Below are 20516 nucleotides of genomic sequence, written 5' to 3' on the forward strand. Positions count from 1 at the left end.
TAAATCCAAGAATTTGGTTAAACGCAGTTTACCGAAACGCTTGAGTTTTTTTACATTTAGATCTACAATTAAATAACACATTTATCAATCGATAAAAATCTATTTGAAAAAAAGAAAGGCAAGTATTTACGTATATTACGTACATCATCGATAAAAGTACTTGATATACACACCGATGCATTTATCTGATGTCAATGTTGATATCAATGTTAATATTAATTGATCTCGTGATTAAGTTTCTCCCCCTCCTTTAAAATATCTTAATTTTAAATTAGCAGAAAAGTCGACGATGATTCGTCCATCAAGACTATCCGGATCGTACCGGAAAGTCAGATCATATAAAAGAGGGTAAGTTTAGAAGAGTTCCAATAGTTCGCTGTTATCCTTCTGACAGAGATGATCACATTGGGGGGTATCGTTGTTACATTGGCACTCGTTGCCATTGTGACTTTCTTTTTTATAATCTACGCGAAGTTAGTATCGTAAAAATTTGTATTTGAGAAAAAGAAAAAAATGTACAAGTAGAAATAAGTCAATTAAATATTTCGTTTTCCTCTTTTCTTCAGATACAAATTGAATTATTGGAAAAGACGAGGCGTCGGAACGTTGCCGGCCGACTTAATATTCGGTAACTTTAAAGACGCCGTACTCTTTCGTTCAGCTCCAGGATGGCATTTAGGACAAATTTACAAAGAAGCCAAACAGGATGCGCCATACGTCGGTTTCTACATCTTCCACAAGCCCTGCTTGCTCCTACGTGATCCTGTTATTATCAAGCAAATCATGATAAGAGATTTTAACAATTTCTCTGATCGACACTTTGCCGGCTCGAATCAAAAGGACAGTATCGGAATGAAGAATCTCTTTGGCATGAAGAATCCAACTTGGAAGTATCTCAGGTCGAAAATTACGCCGACTTTGACGCGTGAAAAATTAAAGCGAATGTTCCCGCTTATGATGGAAATTGGCAATCCAATGATGGAATATTTAAAGAGCCAACCTATGGATGAAAATAATATCAAATTGGTCGATGCTCAGGAACTTAGTTACAAGTATACCACGGACTTGATCGCTTCTGTCGCACTTGGTACCAAAATGGATTCCTTCAACTATCCCAACGTTGAATTTTATGCCGCTGGTAAATTTGCAAATAAACTTTCATTATTTATAACTTATGTTCGATAATTGATCATGCTGTTTGCCCGCAGTCTCGGAATTCTTCCATGGATTCAAAAGAATGGTCGCCCTCGTTACGGTTTTCTTCATGCCCGAATTGGTCGAGATAATCGGCACGAAGATACTTTTCAATTCCACATTTATAAAAAAGATCTTTTGGAGTGCTATGGACGATCGTGAGAAGACAGGCGTAAAAAGAGGGGATTTCATCGATTCGTTGCTCAAATTGAAAAATGGAAAACAGAATCCGGATTACAGTGAGTCTGATTTTATAAATCTCCCATTCCTGGATTGCCCTTGGGAAATATGATCCCAAGAGAAAATAATCCATGAAATCATTATCCTTCAGAGTTCGAGGGTGAAAATCTTTTCTATCAATCGGGCACCTTCTTTTCTGGATTCGAGTCGAGCTCTGCGTGTATGTCGTTTACGCTTATGGAGCTTGCAAATAATATGGAATGCCAGGAACGTGCCAGGAAAGATGTTAATAAGGCCATCGACATGTATGGCTGGACCTATGAAGCTTTCAACGAGATGAAATACCTCGATCAGGCTATAGCCGAAGGCTTGAGATTGCATCCGCCTGTATCTACGATCGATCGGTACACTCGTCAAAATTATCAGGTGTGCCCCGTTAAAAAATCTTTACAATTGCAATTAAATAAATTATATGGCCATACAAAGATAAATTTTTGTAATGTTTTCATAAAAAATTGCGATAAACATAAACTCGAATCGTATTATTTTCTCGACGAAGTTAAAAAAAAAGTAGACCCAAGGAATCATTAAACTTGATTGATGTCCCTGAATAATTTTTAACGATATTTTAACTTGGATCAATCATTTATATAGGTGACAAATTTTAATTAGATAACAATTGGAATTTTGTTTAAGTTTTTAATACATAAGGAAAAAGGTCGAAACCAAAATCATAAAGATTAGATAGAAAATTCTCAAGTATTATACTTTCTTATGACCATCGTGTTATCGAGAATAAGATAATGAAGTTATTTATTATAGAGAATTACTTCGTTACTACAAAAATATTTAATGCATTTATCATATCCGTTTAGATACCGGGCACTGATATAATCATCGAAAAAGGTACTCCAATTTATATATCTCTTTACGGGCTTCAAAACGATCCGAAATATTTCACCGATCCAGAAGTCTATAATCCAGATAGATTTGCCGAAAATAATATTATTTCCGATGCGTATATACCTTTTGGGATAGGTCCGAGGATGTGTGTAGGTACGTAAGAGAATATTAAGATCATATTAAAAAATGAATGAGATCGATCATTTTCATTTATTCTAGGAATGAAAATTGGTCAGCTTCACGCGAAGGTGGTACTTGCCTTTCTTCTACGGGAATATACGATTTGGCAGGAAGGGAAAGATAAAACCATTTTGGATCCACGTTCGACGTTTACAGCTGCAGCAAATGGAATAAACCTTCACTTTAAAAAGATAACATGATGAGAGGCGACCTAGACTACATTCATCCAGAATTTCTAATTTAAGTCTCGCATTACTTCTCATTTTGACCAAGTTGATCGATTTTCATAGGCGCTATGTGTTTTACATAGATATATATATATATATATACACATGCTATATATTTGTATAACGCTTTTATGATATTTCGTCAAGTAACATCATGTCAATTACATCGATTCGATGTTAAGTATCTTCTTTTTTTTTTTTTTTTTTTTTTTTTTTTTTTTTTTTTTTTTTTTTAATCAGAATTTATCGCTTCTACCGATTCCACTCGAGTTTGTCTGATTTATTTGAATTAATTAAATTATAGCGATCTTATATTACCAATCAGACGTAATATTGATTACAATGGTATTGACCGTAAAAATAAGAGAAACTTGATAAAGATTTTTTCAGATTCATCTCCAGATAAATTTGAAGCAACTAATATTTAAGAAATGTAAATATGTCTTATGGTATTTTCCAACTGCGATATAATCATTTACGGTATAATATTTATTCTGTTTAATCTAGATACTAGTAATATTTTATACAATTTAAATAAAAGACATATACATACATATATGTATACATATATATGTATATATATATATATACACAAAGTTAGCCTTTAGTTTCCTTTATGAAAAAATTAATATATGAAAAGAAAAGGCAATTCGAATGTCTTCAAATTCTCTTCAAATCCTCATACGTTACGTCGAAATCGTCAAATGTCTTTCCTTACATTATAATTATTAATTTTGCGCCTGAAAATAGATATCATTCCATACTTCCGCCGACTTGTTGCTCGCTAAGTCATCAGTCGGTAAAGATTATTTTGAGCGCCTGCGATATGCAACACCTTCATACATCTTCAAAAGTGCGATGCCTTTCTACAGGGGGCTTAAAAAGTGATAATATCTAAAATCATTAGTAAAAGAAAAATACGATAATGACTATTTATGTAAATTTATACACTGATAAATGAATCTAAGTGAAATCGATTGACTGAAGATTCATTGTTTTTTCTTTTCTTTTGGCAAATTTTCATTATCATTTAATTCCTCGATAAAAAATAAAAAATTAGTATTAAATGATGCCACGGAAAGACTTTATCATTGCTAACTTTTTTATTTCGAGTAATCTTATTTTATTTTATCTTATCTCTTAGACGATAAGATAATTATTTACGACGCGGTAGCCATTTAATTACTATTATTATTAATGATGTTGTGCTCTTCGCATCAGTCCATTTTCTGATTCATTTGCAAGTTCCACGTCCGTTTATGAAACATATTTCTTTCATCAAGTAATAATTTGATTTAAAAGTGTAACAAATTAATTATCGTTCAATAAGTGTGACAACATATCTGATTAATTAATAAGATAAATCATCTTCTCTTATACAATGGCCATTAGATTTGGTACATACATGCATAGTTTTATTTCTATTGTATATTTTGTGCACGCGTATAATTCGACGTCCAAGGTAAAAGCCAATTAATCATGTGCAAAACAACATTTGTAGGACCAGATTACATTAACAATGGACTCCTTTTCATTCTTACTCTTACCTTTTTACTTTATCTTTGGATGAATTACCGCTATTCTTATTGGAAGAGACGAGGAGTACCTTCTGTGCCAATATATTCATTGTTACGACATTTTAAGGATACTTTTCTCATGCGCAAATCTGTCAGCATGGTACTCGGTGATCTTTACCTCCAAGCAAATGATGAGGACAAATTTATCGGAATATATATCTTGCATAAACCTTTCTTATTGATCCGAGACAAAGAACTCGTTAAGTCCATGCTAATCAAAGATTTCGATGTATTCTGCAATCGATATTTCTCGATAAAATCGTCCAAGGATTTGGCTACGATAAATCTTTTTTCCGTAGATAATCCTGCGTGGAAGCATCTTAGGTAATAAGCATGAAAATTCATGGAACTAATGTACGGCGAAATGGATAGACGATGACATCGTTAATTATATTACAGGGTAAAAATGTCGCCAATATTTACCAGTGGAAAGATAAAGAAGCTTTTCTATTTAATGCTCGAGACCTCCGAAGCGATGAAAGATTTTCTTCATGGACAATCCGATAAAAGATCGATTGTCACGATCGATGCCAAGGACGTCTTCATGAAATACAGTACCGACGTTATATCTACCGTGGCTTTCGGTGTTCGAACGAATTCGTTCGATGGATCAGTATCTGAATTCTATCAGCAGAGTTAGCAAGTTTATTTATTACCGAAACGGTCAGATCGAACGATCATACGGGCATAGTAATCGGTATTATTTCTATATTCAAACACAGGTAGATTGCCCTTCAAGCCAACCTTTAGATCGATGTTCACGATGTGGCTAGCTTTCTTTTTTCCCGAGCTAACCGATAAAATTGAGTTTAAGATGATGGGAGAAGCTAGAGAGTATTTCAGTAAACTTTTCTGGGATACGCTCAACGAACGAGAAAACTCTGGAACGAAGAGAGGGGATCTTATTGATTATCTCATAGAATTAAAAAATGAGAAACAGAACGATTACTTCAGTAAGATGCAAAAATCAGCAATACCTTTTTAAACGATTCCAATCAAATTCATAGATCTACGTTTATATGCGCACATTGTTATTTAGAATTCGAAGGGGACGTATTACTAGGTCAATCGCTAATATTTTTTATCGCTGGCCGAGAGAGCACCACGACTACTATATGCTTTGCCCTTGCTGAACTCGCCAAACAACCACAATTACAAGATAGATTGAGACAAGAAATTCATGAAGTATTAAACTCAAAAGGATTCACTTATGAAGCTGTGCAAAAGATGAAATATCTGGATCAGGTGATATCGGAAACTCTCAGATTATATCCGCCGGCGCCCATCATAGATAGGGTTGCTACACGAGATTACGTGGTAATTAGTAGCGAGACGTTAAAGAACGTTAACAATTTTTATCCACTCATATGTATATATATATATATATATATATACACACACACACACGCGTGTACGCATGTACATTTCTATTTATTTTACGTAGATTCCCGGAACAGATGTAGTTTTAGAAAAAGGAACGCCCGTTTATGCGGTACTAACTGGCATGCATTTGGATCCAAAGAACTTCCCAGATCCATTGCGTTTCGATCCTGATAGATTCAGCGACGAAAGAAAGGCCGATATTCCTCCATATACTTACATGCCCTTCGGTGATGGACCGAGGATCTGCATCGGTATGTCGACCATACGTTTGCGCGCTGAAACGATCTGGTATAATAATTATTTCTCTTCGTTTCGTTTCACAATTACAGCCATGCGGGTCGGTCTATTACAAACTGCAGTTGCTATCATAACGATACTTAATAACTATGAAGTTTCATTGGATCCAAAGGGAAAATATCAACCAGATCCTACTAATATGTTTATGACGCCTTGTAACAACTTTATGCTGCATTTAAAGAAAATAACCGTGGATGATTAAAAGTGTAAAATATGTATTATAACGATTACAATGATCGTCTAAATGAAAACGTAGTAATGTAAAAGAAAATTGATTATTATACTATATATATATATATACAATTTTTTAACTTCATAAATAAATATACATATATATTGTATAAAAGAAGCTTGCGATCAAGCATTATTAATCGTTACCTCCTTGCATTCGTATTCACTTATGCGCATTGATTTTGTTACTTCGGTAAAAGAGAAAGATATTTCTTGAATTCAGGTAGCACGCAATCTCTAGGATTCAATGCTGGTTCCGCGGTAAGAAGATCGCTCAAGTATTGCGGCAAAAAGCACAGAATCCCTTTACTCGCTAATCTGGCCCAATCGATGGGTTGTTGGACTTGCTTTACATTCACGAAACAGTGCGTTATTTTTTTTCCTGACGGATTTACGTCGTACGGTGGTCTGCGGTGGAGGACAACAAAAAAAAAAAAAAAAGAAGAAAAAAGAAGTAAGAAAAGAATATCACGATAACGTTATTCTCGTTAACATACTTATTTCTCTTTCAACGTAATAAATACAGACCGTGCTTGTACTACCGTACCACCTCCTGCCTCGATGAGCCTTTTAAATTGATCATACTTTTCTTCCGAAGCTAATAACAAGGCTACCATGTCATAGAAGGGACCATACGGTTCTTTCAATAATTTTATTCTCCATCTATGAGCTGCAGCTGCTATCGCATTTTCGATCTCTCCTGTAGGATCCGGTATAATTCCTTTACTTTTTGGATTGCCCCATTCATATTTTTCTTCCTACAATTTTTATACGAAATGTGACAGATCGTCTTAAATATATCGTACGCATCTTTCAAATAAACTGATACCAACGTCAAGGAAATTCCCATTAGCTTCGGAATCTCGTAAATACATGCAATGTAAGACCCATTTTCCTGCGGCTATACTGCCGAGCATTTTTTCATTTCTCGATGGTCTTAAACACATTAAATGCGTTGCGCTCGGATCAAAACTGCCATCGTTAACTACATCTCCACCAAGATTTCGTATTACTTCTTCGTACGTTGCTCTGTCCTGTTACGGAAATCAAATGTTACGACGACGTGATGTGCATTTTTTTTTTTTTTTTTTTTTTTTTTTTTTTGTTCCCCGCCCTTAAATAACTCTTCTTTTATGCAAACCCGTATTCCAGAAAGCATGAATTTTCGTTTGATCAAAGGCTGGCTCCGATCGTCTCTATCTTCCAATGTAATGTCTCGATTCGTATAATCATTATTTCGAGTGTCTTCATTCTCGTTCGATTCATCATATATCGTGGACTATGTCGAGAGAAAAAAAAAAGAAAAAGAAAAAAAAAAAAAAGAAGAAATTTCAATGTAAACACAAAGGATATATGAAAAATCGATCAACCTATGGCAAATAACTTCTTACAGGTCTGATCAGCGTACGATGGTCAGGATCTTCCCATCCCACAGTGTCCGGCTGTGAATCTTTAGCAATATCTGTAAAGATCATTTCACATAGCTTATATTAATTCCTACCATCAATTCAAATATTTACGTACATTTACGCATATTATCCATTGGTTCTGTATTTTCATATGGTTTCCCGTTTTCGTCGGGTAACGATCTGCCTTCGGCACTTGAGGTCCGTTTAAGTGCTTGTTCCAACTGAGCTATTTGCCTGTATATATGATATATTGCGACATTGATATATGAATATTTTTAACGTTTGAAAAATTTCGAGAACCTACGATAACTTACAGATTTATTTGTACATTCGGACTAATACTCTGTTGAGAGAAATTTAATTTTCTATTGATCGAGGCATTTTTAGGAGTTGTATCTTTGTTCTGTTCCACAGATTTATCTTCTTCCGGTAAATCGTTATTGATCTTCTCAAACGTTGATAACGTCGACATATTTTCTTCCTCCTACAAATATACACGATATTTTGATAAACGTATAGATCGTGGATATTTAGTAGCGTGTAATCACCTTTGTTCTTTGTCCTTGCATTTTCAATTGTTCCCATAATTGTTTTTTCAAGTCAGACAATGGCTAATAACATTTTATTCATAAACATTGACGAAGGAGAAAAGAAATTAAATGAATGTTACGGTACGTACTGTGCTAGGAGCTCTTCTTTTTAAAGGGGGTTCTTCTACGCGCAAATCTGGAAAATCGTTCACCCATTTGATCCATGCCTTTCTCGTATCTGGAGAAGGATTTGGCTTAATAACTTGGCCGTACGGTGTTTCTGGCGTGGATACGTGAAAGGGAAAAGGCGGTGTACTGTTCATAACCAAACCAAGTCGTTTATTTATCATTGGCGTTCCATCGAAATTCGTTTCTTGATTCTGCATGTAAATCAATCAACAACATGTATGCCATTATATTTTATGACAATTTATTTATTAAGAAATATTTGTGAATTATTTGACTACCTTGGCTTGGGATAATTGTCGTTTCGGAGTAATAATCTGTCTGGGAATAGACGCTGCAGGTTTTTCTCGATTTTCCTCCTTTGTTAAAGAATTTTCTTTCGTACCAGTCACATTCGCTGCTTCCGGAGATCTTTCTGGGGCTATCATAAGCAAAGTTTACAATAAATATATTATCATAATATTATGAGCATGTCCATTATTTACCCGTTGTTTCGCCAACGAGATAAGGCGTTTCGTCTAAGCGTTTTACTCTTGTCCCGCAATCCTTCAACCATTCAGCTGTAACAGCTGGCAAATTCCATTTAACAGCTGCTTTGTATTTATTTCCTTCGGGCGTAGGACAAACTAAATGAGTACTAGCGTAGGTATTTTTTTCATTGTTTGTCTTACGTGCAAGTATGTCTTGGCATCTGAAGGACAAACGTAATTCGTAACGTAAGGAAACAGTAGTGCTCGTAACGTAAAGACATGAAATGATATCTTACATAGCTCCAAGTTCTTCTGCCAATCTAGAAAGATATATTCTTTCTGCTCCTGTATACATGCTTAAAGTAACGATACAACCCGTTAAAGGATTTATATCTTTACTTATAGAAAATGGTTTATGGTAATATTCTATGTCGACTATTTGTTCCTGATTTCTACAATCTTCCTGCAGGGACAAGGAATATATATATATATATATATATGTATATATATATATGCAGTTATTAGTTGACGATGATTTATCACTTTTATCATTCAAACTTACGACAAATAAATCAGTGACAATTTCATTAACTGCGTGTCTCAATGACGCTCCGCATGTAGGCACAATGGCAAAATCTGGGATCCCCGCATAAACATTTGAAACAACTTCACCGCCTAAGGCAGTAATACTATCGTGTATGTCGTCGTCATCGAAGCCTGTTATAACGAATGTGAAACCTATGATGGAAGAGTATATTATATTATTCAACTGTTTTATATCACTTTTACACTTTCTTCTAGGTCAATTAATATTACCGGTAAATATTTTTACAGTACATTCTGGATCTTCTTGGCTAAATGGTACTGAGCTATTGTTTCCCGACTCTCTGTTTTCAAGTATTTCCGACATTGGTGCTCGTCGATTATTACTTAATTTAGTAGTATTCTCCTTGGATATTTCTTGTCCCTTCTCATTCACGTCAGAAGTATAAGGTTTTAGAAATTCTTCAACTGATTTATCCTCGACTACATTCAATAAGTGATTTTTTGATTACACACACACACACACACACACACATTTATATATATATGTATAACAAATCTTATACTTATTATTTAAGCGATTATCGTGCAATTCTTTATATATTACCAACAATATTTTGGAGATACTGATTTAAAATGTTCTCTTCATTTTTTCCCTTGGATGCTTTATCAATATCGAAACGCGGAACCGGTGGTCGTTTCGGTGGTTGCAGCATTTGTAAATTCTACAAATGTTCAATTATCTTTATAAATTTAGTTTACAATTCGCTTTAACACATAAACTCACGTATGTTACCAATAGAAAAATAACCTTTTTACTTAGAGGAGAAGGAGGAGGCTCGTTACTCGTTTTCGTTGTTGTATCAAAACCTTTCGACTCGTACAAAAATTGTTCCTCCGGTGCAGGTCTTTTCAATTTCATACTTTCCTCTATCCAATTAACGTTTAACATATATGGGCTAAGAATAATGTAGAACATTCTTGTAACATGTTTATTGAACGAGCTAAAGCTATGTTGTTCTTAATTGGCAATTGGATTTTGTCGACGTGCGACAATCTAATTAGAACATTGGGTAAGATTAGTGATAAGAAAATAATTACCACAATCCTGCTGACTTGATTAATTTCAATTCGTTAGATGCTTTACTTTCATCTCCGATAATAATATGCGTCAAAGCGTCCGATATATCATTCAAACGTGTTGCACTACCTACATTTAATATTCTATTGAGTTTATCCCTTTGATTCGTTGTAAATCCAGCAAGATAAATCTGCACATAAAATAATCCATCCAATTTGGATAAAACATGATATGATCCCGTTGGAAAAACTAATGAATTAACTAACTTACATTGCAACCATCTAAAAATGGTCCAGCCATTTTTGCTTCTTTAAGATTTAATCGATCTAAAATTGCAAGCTGTGCTCCTAATAAGAATACATTGCATTATTATAACGACATCTGCTTGCAGTGTTTGGATATTGATAACTTTTACGATTACCTGTTTTAGTCGCTGCAATGTCCACACAAGAAGCATTTGTAATTGTTGACGCCACACTTTCGTCCACATAATTATTTTGTGGTAATTCACTGGTAATAGTACTTATTGCCGAAAAGTTTAAACTCTCCATCTCATGCGCTACAATAAACAATCGCAAAACATTATTGAACAATAAAATTGTTATGCGTGTAATAGCACATTATTTTTTTAAGTAGACGTAGATAAAGAAACGAACAGTACGTACCTTTTGACTTTTCTGGCGTTGAACATGCTTTTGTAGACTTTATAAGATAATTATTGAATGGCAATGCGTATCCAAGTTTCAAGCTTTCATACACCCATTCTGGCTTTAAACATGCTATGTTATTCTGCATTGCAAATTTTAACTTGTCGGTTAATGAACTATTTTCTGGTGCAACGACAATTTTAACTTTTAAACCATCCAATGGACCCATGAATGTCTGAAATATTAATGTATTAATTTTTAAGGAAATACCATCGTGCATTATGAAATAGCGTTAAATTAAATAGAATTACCCCTCCATTATTATTTATCAAATTCTTGATTTCTTCCTTTTGCCGTTTGGATAAGTTTGTTGATGTAACAATTAAATTCATAAAAACAGGACACTTATATTTATCGAATACTGGATCATCCGCCTTAATAAAATTATTTAAATTTTCCTCCCATATGGCAGCAACCCAATCCTTAGTAACAATCGGTATTTTCAATTCTACAGCTCTCTAAAAGAAATTAATAGAGCTTATTTTAATTATATTTTTTGCCATGACAATATGTAAAGACAATATTGATTGAACTCACTTCATATTTTGCAGACATGACAGAATTGGTTACCAAGTGTGTCACACAATTACGTAATTGCTTCGTAAAAAAAGCCCCCATGTATTCTACCAGTTGTTGTACGTGATTCTGCAAAAATAATTCTGCATTAGTTAATGGTAAGAGATTTTATAAGTCTAATATAATAAGATATCAATGATAAAAGTACTTTCATTTCTGGTGTCAAACCGGACACTGATATGCAAAGTCCTCTCATGGCTGTCGTATAAATTGGACTTGCACCTTCTGGAATGGGTTCTCCATTTAAAAAACACGTTAATAAACATTTTGGTCCAACTATCCTGCTAATGTATAAAGATAGATATAATTGTCAAATATAATAATCTTACTTGTAATAATCTTATTGCATGAATGTTATTAAATTAAATGACATTCGACTTACGAACACTTGAAATTTTGTAACTGTTGGAAAAAACTGCCTTTAAATTCTTCCAATACAAATATATCCGTCTTATCGGGCTTCAATTTGCCACAATCCTCTTCTGTGATCCATACAGGCTTAATATCAAAATCGCAGCATTTCTAAAATAATGACATTAAGTAAGTTCTTACTCATTCACCTATCTTATGGAATTATTTAATAACAATTTTAGAATTTGATACGAACATCAAAAGCATTCCACATATTTATAGAACATTCACTTTCAGATTTATATTTGTTTGGAATAACAAAATATATATTTATGTTACAATCAATTTGACTTTCTTGGCTCACCATCGTTGAAACTGCAAAATAACAATACTTCGTTAAGGAACGATATAATGGAAAATCAATGTGTCGTACAAAATTGGGATAAATCTAATATCGAGTGTATTGGACATGTGGTTAAACATTTATAAATGTCTACAAATGAGAAATTATTTATTTCGAAAGTTATTTCGTACCTTAGGTTATGTTCTTATATTTAATTCAAAGATTTCATTAAAAGAAGCATTCGTATTTAAATCACACAGAGGCAATCTATTAAATGCACCCTCGAGATATTTTATTATTATAATGCCAATAATTAAGTATCTTATTTGTTGTGCTTGACTTTTTCGTAATAGGACTATGAACGAATGGACTCTTCGCGCTAAAAACCGACTACTCTAATTTTCGGTGTCCCTTACTATCGACACGGCGCATATCGATATTCATAATTTTACAGATACGCAATCGTTGTCGTTCATCGATAATTGATAAAACAATTCTCGTCGTTCATATTCTCCATATCGATAATTTATAAAAAGTAATAAATAAAAAAGGAAATTATTTCATTTAGATCTTTATTCGATTTAGTTGAACCATTGAACTCGGTCTACTCCATACGTACATGGAACGACGTAAATTAACAAATTGTTGTTAAAAGTTAACAAATGTAATAATACAAATTTGCAAAGTTGTCTACGTTGATCGATAGATTAAAGAGAAGGAAAGGGAGACACGATGAAGAAATATAATAGAAGAAAGTGAGAGGAAGTTTTGTATTTGTTAGTCAAAAAAGGAAAAAAGTATAGACGAGGTAATTAATAAATTTCTCCTATATACGGATTGTGTGAAAATGACTGGATAATCAATAAAACTATGAATGAAATTAATTAACGATCAATTTATCGTTGTTATCGAATCAATATGGATTCTTCGTCGATTGATATTGAACAATCGGATCATTCTTATCGTTTGGATGGCAATATAATTGTTTCTAATCGGACGTAGGTTTGCCATTGCATTATTCCATTACGAAATGTTTATGTTTTTAAATACCAAGTTACAATTCAATTTTCAGAGAGACTGCATTGGATATATTTTGTCTAACTTATACGGAAACATTTGAATTTTTGGCGGCAGGATTATCCGATGGTACCGTACAATTGCATAAAACTCATAACGGCGAGAAAGCCAGGTCCCTTTGTGACAACGAAATAATACAAAATCCTGGATCAGTAACGGCTATCAAACATAGGCCCGTCCAACAGACACATCCGATAGCTCACACTCTCATCGCTACTTGTTAGCACATTTCTTTTTCTAGAATCCGTTATTAATTATATAAGACGATCTGACGAGCATGTAATTATCAGACATAAATGGATGCGTCAAATCTTGGCATTATCCAAGTTCGCAATGCCTCTACACGATAAGAGAGAACCGACAAATTCTTGGTCTGGCCTATCATCCTAATCTACCGAAATTCGTAACGGTCGGTGACGACACCAACGTCTGTTTGTACGACGAAGAAACGAAGACTCAGGAAAGAGTGTTCCACGCTAGGTATTATATCCTTTGATTCTGATTAATCCTTTATAAATCGTATAAAAGAGAAAAAACATTTGGAAAGGGTTCAGTTCTTTTTGTCAGTGAAACCGTGGAAAAGATGGATGGGCACAGGTCTCGCGTATTCGCTGCCTGTTTTAATCCAAAATCAGTGCACGAGATCATAAGCGGCGGCTGGGACGACACCATTATGTTTTGGGACTCTCGGCAACCTTACGCTCTCCGTTATATATCGGGTGTTCACATCTGCGGAGATGGCATTGACATAAGTCAGAACGGAAAGGAGGTACTAATGATATTTATTTACTTACTTCATTATTTTCCTTCGTCCATCTATCTAGACATGTCTCTCTCTCTCTCTCTCTCTCTCTCTCTCTCTCTCTCTAGTCAGAGAGTCTCGTTATTTTGCCACGTTATTAATGCGTACAGATCCTGACGTGCGCTTGGCAAAGAAAAGATCCCATTCAGTTGTGGGATTATGGAAGTGGCAAACTCATAACGAGTCTCGAGCCCGATAACATATCTTCTATGCTCTATTGCGGAAAGTATCTCAGTAATATCTTTATTACATGCGCCGGAACGGATGCGAACTTATTTAGAATCGTCGATCTGCGTTCACACTCGGTAAGTTTTCGTCGTTGCATAAAGAGAGAAGATCATTTTCGTTTTCTTTCGCTTCGCTTCGTTCGATAGACCTTAGCGATGGTGAGAAATTTGCTCGGAGGTGTTCACGGTATAGCTCTTGGACCAGTCGACACGAAACGCGCTAAAAGGATGAAACAACCCGATATGTTTTTGCCCAAAATTGCCTTCTGCTCTGGCAAGACGATTTACGAAGTTCAAGTAAAATCCATCTGACCCCGTCTATTGCCGTCGCGTTTTTCCCTCCCTTGACTTAAGAGACAACTTTATGAGAAAAGGGATTAACATTTGTTCGTTCTCGATGAAGGAACAACAAACGCCGCGACCTCATTTTCTCAAGCAATAAACAATGTATTTTATTTAATACAAACTATGGTACAAAATTTACACAGAACAACGCACGGTTTTCTTTTTTTCCACATTATTTCTCCATACGTTAAAGCATGGATGATACGCAGTTTCTCGTTTAAACGCACACACACTTAAGCGAATGAACGTAGTAGGAGCGAGGAGGAATAAAATGAGGGATTACCTTGGGAAAGTACGAAGGGTCGAGAATGAAGGAGCCGCGGGAAGAAGAGTGAGCGATGAGGGACGATGAAAGAGAGATAATTAGTTTAAAAAGGGGCACATCGATTTGCGACAAATACAAACTTACTTGATACTCGAGGAAATTCTCGGTCGGCTTCGGATCGCCGATATTCTTTTCTTTTTTTCTTCTTTTTGTGTATCTCTTTTTTTTTTTTTTTTTTTTTTTTCTTTCTTTCTTTCTTTCTTTCTTTCTGGCGCGGGTTAATTTGCTCGAACTCGCTGAGAGAGCGGAACGCACGTTACGTGAACGCGCACGTTTCTTGATAGACGCCAAACGACGAGTACTTAAATCATTTTTATGTCGTCGCGCCAAAAGCTACGGACTTTCTTATATTCGAATTTTCGATCTAAAAGCTATTCTATAAATATAAATTGAACAAACAATAATAATCGTCGTCGTTCGACGTGCCTTGGAATTGGCTCGAAAGAGAGGACGCAAAAAAGGACTCTCTCTCTCTCTCTCTCTCTCTTTCTCTCTCCCCCCTCTCTCTATTCGATCGAATGATGACATTCATTCGATCTCATTAACCGAACGATAGTTATGTAATTAACCTCTCTAGCTGAAGTAGGAGGGGAGGAGGAGGGGCAGAGGGAGAGGAGGGATTTGGGAGCTTACTTGGATCAGCTCTCTGTGCTCTACCTATCGCATCGATTGGCCTAAAACGATCTCGACGAGTTTATTTGGTTGAAAAATCGTACGGTAATAAAATATATTTATACACGGTAATCGTAGTGCGCTTGTAAAATTACGGACATTGGCATTACGCTCCTGCAAAATCGTTCGTCGAAGAGTATGTATATAAAATTGGTCGTCAATATGCGATGAAACTGTGATCGCATCTTCTTGCTCTTCTCCTTCTTCCTCATTCGTTCAAAATCTAAACTCAATCGCGTCTTGATCTCGAACGATGTGACTTTCCTCTCGTTTTAAAGGGTAGAGGGAGGGGGATGGGGCGGGAGCGGGGGCGGGGGCGGGGAAAATGAACGACGATTCGATGATATGTTTCGAAAGGACGATGAAAATCTGCGCGTCACGTTCTTCAGCCCTCTTTTCTATTTTTTTCTTTTCTCTTTTTCTTCTTTTTTTTCTTTTTTTTTTTTTTTTTAACAGCTAATCTTGTACTTTTGGTTTGCAGGAGTTAATACGATATAAATGTAATAAAAAAAAGGAAGGAAAAAAAAACGGAAAGATACGAATAAAAAAAAAACGGGGCAAAAAAAGGAAGTAACAACAGCGATATTATGAAGCGATATACGATCGATCGAACTGAATTAATCGTAGTAGTAAAACGACGATTTATAGTAGTAAGAGTACAAATAGTAGGATAATTAAACGATCAATTAAAAATGAAGGTACATGCATCTCGTGAGCGTGATAACGAATCTATTTTTTTTCTTTTTCTTTTCTATATCTGGAGAGTGAACATTCGAATTATATACACATATACATATATATATATATATCGGGTGCTCACCGATCCCAGTACCTTCATCGAATCACACTCGCGCTTCTTTACTGAGTCGCCCTTTAAAGATTCACTTTTCTCTCTCTCTCTCTCTCTCTCTCTCTCTCTCTCTCTCTCTCTCTCTCACTCTCTCTCTCTCACTCTCTCTCTCTCTCTCTCTCACTTGCTAACTTTGTGTCATTACGTCGCACCACTTAAAGGACATAATTTTCTTTTTTTCTAATCACATGAGAGTCACTATAAATTACTAACAGTGTAGTTTTATCTCTGTTCCATTTTATCTTTTTTTTTCTTTTTTTTTTTTAAATAATTAAAATCGATTCGAGGTTTCCTCATATAGCCTTTCTTTTTCATATATAACCTTTCTTTTAAACGTTTCAATAATTATCACTCCCCAAAACGACGTCATAGATTAAACTATCCTCTCTTTCTTTTGCTTTTCTCTCCCCCCTCTCTATTTCTTTCACGTTTTAACATCGCTCTCGATGAATTTTTTTTTCTTTATTATTATCATTATAATTATTATTATTAATATTACGTATCTGAAGAAACTGAAAGCGAAGCTGAAAAGAAAAAGCTACGTCTTCTCAGGAGCGATGCCCAGACCTTACATTCACAGCCTGACTGAGCACTCGCCTCTTTACACGAAACCAAAAAAAAAAAAAAAGCCTACGACGATGCTTCACGCGTTCCTTGAACATACATACATAAATCGGTTCACATAATATTTTATCATTAATATTATTATCATCATCATCATCATCATCATCATCATCATCATCATCATCACCATCATCATCTTTTATCATCATCATCATCATTATCATCATCAAGCACGAACGTCGTCGTCGTGTACAATGTACATTATTATTTTGTATTATCATCACGATAACGCAACGTTTGATTTTTCACGTCCATTTACTCTATACAACAACGCTAATTTTACGACGAGATGTGACATTAGGAATAACAATTTTCGTAGAATATCTCTCTTTCTTTTCTTCTCTTTTTCATTTCCATCGTGTACCTACGTCGTCTACGTTTCATTAAAATTCGCATCTCTTTCATCTCGCGCACACTATTTAACTAATATATTGAGCCAAAGATATGTATGACGCGCTCCGAAAGAAGAAAAAGGAACGACAGACCGTTGGTTGTTTGCCTGTTACAGCAAGTTACAACAGTGATTAAAAGATTGAAAGGAAAGGAAAGGAAAGAAAAAAAGAACAAAGATCCTTTTTCCTCGAAATAGACGCGAACATCCTGGCTCTCTATTCGATAATCATTTAAACGCACTCGTCGCACGCGGTATCGTATTTAAAATCCGTTCGAGGAGCAACCAACCTCGAGCGTTGGCATGTAAGAGATCACACGGTTTCGATCGTGGCGGGCAATTGGGAGAGTGAGTGACGGGGACGCATAGGGGGATGGGAGGAGGAGGAGGAGGAGGAAGGGGCGGAGGTTGGGGGATATAATTAAAAGTGCCAACCTAGTAAGACTCGCTACTTGTTGGCAAACGCGATTACGTTCTGTCGTTTTATCGACGTAATACGCTCATACATCGTCAAAAGAGTATTTCTTCGTTTCCTTTTTGATTTTACATGGTATTGTAAACTGGACTATTGTGCCTAGGCCTGACCTGCAGCCTGGCAAGCGGATGAGTTCTGCCGTGTTGCTGTTGTTTCTTGCTAGCTGCCTTGGCCACGACGCTAGCGACCACGATGCTAGGTGAAGGAACCGGTGGTCTACCCGGTATCTCACCCGTCGTCGTCGTCGTCGTCGTCGTCGTCGTCGTCGTCGTCGTCGCTGTTGTCGCCGTCGTCATCGTCGTCGTCTCGCCAAAAAGCGCGTTCGTATGATTATTGATCATGATAGGGGCCGATCTTCTAGCAAACTCTGGTGCGATCTTCGACTTGGCCGGCGGATGGACCTCCATCGAGTCGCCCCATTCTTTGTCCTTATTACCGCGCAACTGTACGTCCGACGATCGTTTCGAGTCCGTCGATGGTTTGGCCACTTCGTATTTACCTACCAACACCCTCACCGAGAGATCTTCGGTAGCGTCTTGGACGCTAGAATCGTTAACTTTAACTTCCTTGTCTTTGGTTTCACCGACGCTAGACGAGGCTTGGATCTTTGATTCATTGTGAGGTATTACCGGAGAGGATGGTAAACTTCGAATTTTAACGTCCCTCTTCGGTCGAGCTATCATCGAGGAGCCCTCGTGATTATCACAGGCACCCTCGACGAAGCTCTTTTCTAATTTCGTTGATTTTGCTTCAAACTCCTTCTTGAGATTCTTCACGATGCCAGAAGTACTCCGTGGACACTCGGATTCCGGCGAGTCGTCCACGGAGAGACATCGTTTGCTAAAGATCGATTTGTTGCTAAGATTCTCGAGGACCATTTTATGGTGTTTCACCGAGGGACATTGGGTGGTATTAACGACGCAGGGACTGGACGTTTCGCTTTCAGATCTGCACGATCTCAGGGAGGAAGGTAGATCCGTGTCGGAGGATAAGGATGACGGGGCCGGGGCGCTCGTAGACAATCTTCCAACTTGTCGTATCGAAACCGGTGAAATATCGATACCACCGAGCGGACTCGGTGAATTTCTCGCTGTCTCTATCTTGAGATTAGAGGTTTCTTGGGTAGGCGAGGAATCCCTTCTTCGTGGTGTAGGCGAAGATGTGTGATGAAGAAGAAGAGAATTGTAACCTTCAACAGGAACCTCTTCCGACTCGGCCGTCAATCTATCCTTGTCCTCCGTATCGGAATTTTGAGTACAAACGCGTTTAACAGCGGCAGTGCTGGCACCTTCTTCGAGCTTTTGTTTGGTACGTTTGACCGTACCAGGATGCCAAGGTATTTCTTCTTTGTCGTAAGGAAAAAGACCGCTGGATCCTAAAAGGTCGGAGGGTCTCATGTCGTATGATCCCCAGGAACTGTTTCTCGAAGGTAGGGTGGCCCACGAGCTATGCACCGAATTGTTATCAAGAACGACCGCGCTATCGTAACTGCTCCAGGAACTCTGTCTGCTCGGTGAATCTCTCGTAGTTGGTTCGCCGCGTCTTTCCTCGCGATCAAACACCCTGTCCAACTGTGCACTGAACGGATCACCATCCCTTTTCACTTTTCTACCGAGACTACTCGTCGTCGTCGTCGTCGTCGCCGTCGTCGTCGCCGTCGCCGTCGCCGTCGTAGTCGTTGGTCCACACGCGACACGTTCACTGTTCTCAATGTTATTCACTATTTCTCCGTTAGCCTTGAGGCTATTGCACGAGTCGGGGCACGTTGCATCGGCCGATGCAGTCCAGACTAGACATTCACTATCGTTTATTACATTCTCTCCGTCCTGTTCTTTCTTTCTACGTCTCTTCTCACCAGGATCCCAGACCACTTGTTCAACCGTCAAAGCATCCGACGACGTACCAACACCCTGAGATCGATCAAGACCATTCTCCAATGGTTTCTCCTCGATCTCAGGACTTTGTGGCAACGGTTTACCGTCCGAATCCGAACCCGGAGAGGACGGCTTGCTACTAGCTGCCTCGAATTGATTCGTCAAATTCAGAACCAAACCTTTCCGTCTCTGACCTTGCATTTCCGATTTCGCGAGCTTGTTGTGTTTCGTGCAAGGTGTGTCAGGCCCTGGAAGATGTACTATCTTGTTTTGCGAAACGCTGTAGGACTGGCCATTGTCGCAAGGCATCAAAACGTTCCGAGCTTCCTGATCCATCGTCGATTTTTGATTTGAACCACGAAGAAGGTCTTCCCTCGTCACCTCCATGGTTCCTACCTTGTCTATGCTTTCCAGGGATTGCGACAGTGGTGCTAAATGGACAAAAAGAAGAAGAAAAAAGAAAAATAGAAAAGAAACGCTTAGCCC

At 36.9% G+C, this 20516-nt stretch overlaps 4 protein-coding genes across 12 annotated transcripts in view; 2 read left to right on the forward strand and 2 right to left on the reverse strand.

Moving 5' to 3' along the window:
• Positions 1–355: 355 nt before the first annotated feature.
• LOC124953863 lies at positions 356–6290 on the forward strand. The gene is made up of 12 exons (XM_047505864.1): positions 356–473; positions 567–1138; positions 1209–1433; positions 1526–1800; positions 2250–2430; positions 2497–2656; positions 4136–4585; positions 4661–4896; positions 4984–5214; positions 5301–5578; positions 5706–5895; positions 5974–6290. Exons 1-12 carry the CDS (start codon positions 397–399, stop codon positions 6141–6143), a joined length of 3045 nt encoding a protein of 1014 aa, XP_047361820.1. The 5' UTR covers positions 356–396; the 3' UTR covers positions 6144–6290.
• On the reverse strand, positions 6198–12993 carry LOC124953785 (DNA topoisomerase 2-binding protein 1-A). 3 transcript variants are annotated; one of them, XM_047505680.1, is made up of 26 exons: positions 12560–12993; positions 12282–12400; positions 12057–12196; positions 11823–11955; positions 11636–11743; positions 11350–11556; positions 11057–11273; positions 10813–10950; positions 10662–10738; positions 10412–10581; positions 10122–10269; positions 9918–10035; positions 9584–9793; positions 9330–9505; positions 9064–9230; positions 8783–8988; positions 8579–8718; positions 8261–8491; positions 8130–8192; positions 7896–8065; positions 7697–7815; positions 7564–7634; positions 7314–7451; positions 7006–7206; positions 6701–6930; positions 6198–6580 (listed from the first exon to the last, which is right to left on the reverse strand). In XM_047505680.1, the coding sequence occupies exons 2-26, from the start codon at positions 12390–12392 to the stop codon at positions 6358–6360; spliced, it is 3912 nt and encodes a 1303-aa protein (XP_047361636.1). In that variant the 5' UTR covers positions 12393–12400; positions 12560–12993; the 3' UTR covers positions 6198–6357. The 3 variants fall into 3 exon arrangements, with proteins under 3 accessions (XP_047361636.1, XP_047361635.1, XP_047361637.1); XM_047505679.1 differs by having other exon boundaries at positions 11823–11958; XM_047505681.1 differs by lacking the exons at positions 12282–12400; positions 12560–12993 and having other exon boundaries at positions 12061–12162.
• Positions 12994–13286: 293 nt separating this feature from the next.
• Positions 13287–14863, forward strand: LOC124953864. Its single transcript, XM_047505865.1, is given in 5 exon segments — positions 13287–13366; positions 13441–13691; positions 13736–13925; positions 14013–14214; positions 14358–14863. Coding segments are annotated over 5 exon segments (987 nt in total). The 3' UTR covers positions 14622–14863.
• Positions 14864–14900: 37 nt separating this feature from the next.
• The window catches only part of LOC124953784 (protein phosphatase Slingshot), a 68580-nt gene continuing 62964 nt past the window's right edge, over positions 14901–20516 (reverse strand). For all 7 annotated transcript variants that reach the window (XM_047505672.1, XM_047505673.1, XM_047505674.1 and 4 more), the window contains one exon: positions 14901–20461. In XM_047505672.1, the coding sequence (XP_047361628.1) occupies positions 18225–20461 (2237 nt within the window). In that variant the 3' untranslated portion in view covers positions 14901–18224. The remainder of the gene's footprint in view (positions 20462–20516) is intronic.

The sequence above is a fragment of the Vespa velutina genome, chromosome 13 (genome assembly GCF_912470025.1).
Source record: "Vespa velutina chromosome 13, iVesVel2.1, whole genome shotgun sequence".
NCBI lineage: Eukaryota > Metazoa > Arthropoda > Insecta > Hymenoptera > Vespidae > Vespa > Vespa velutina.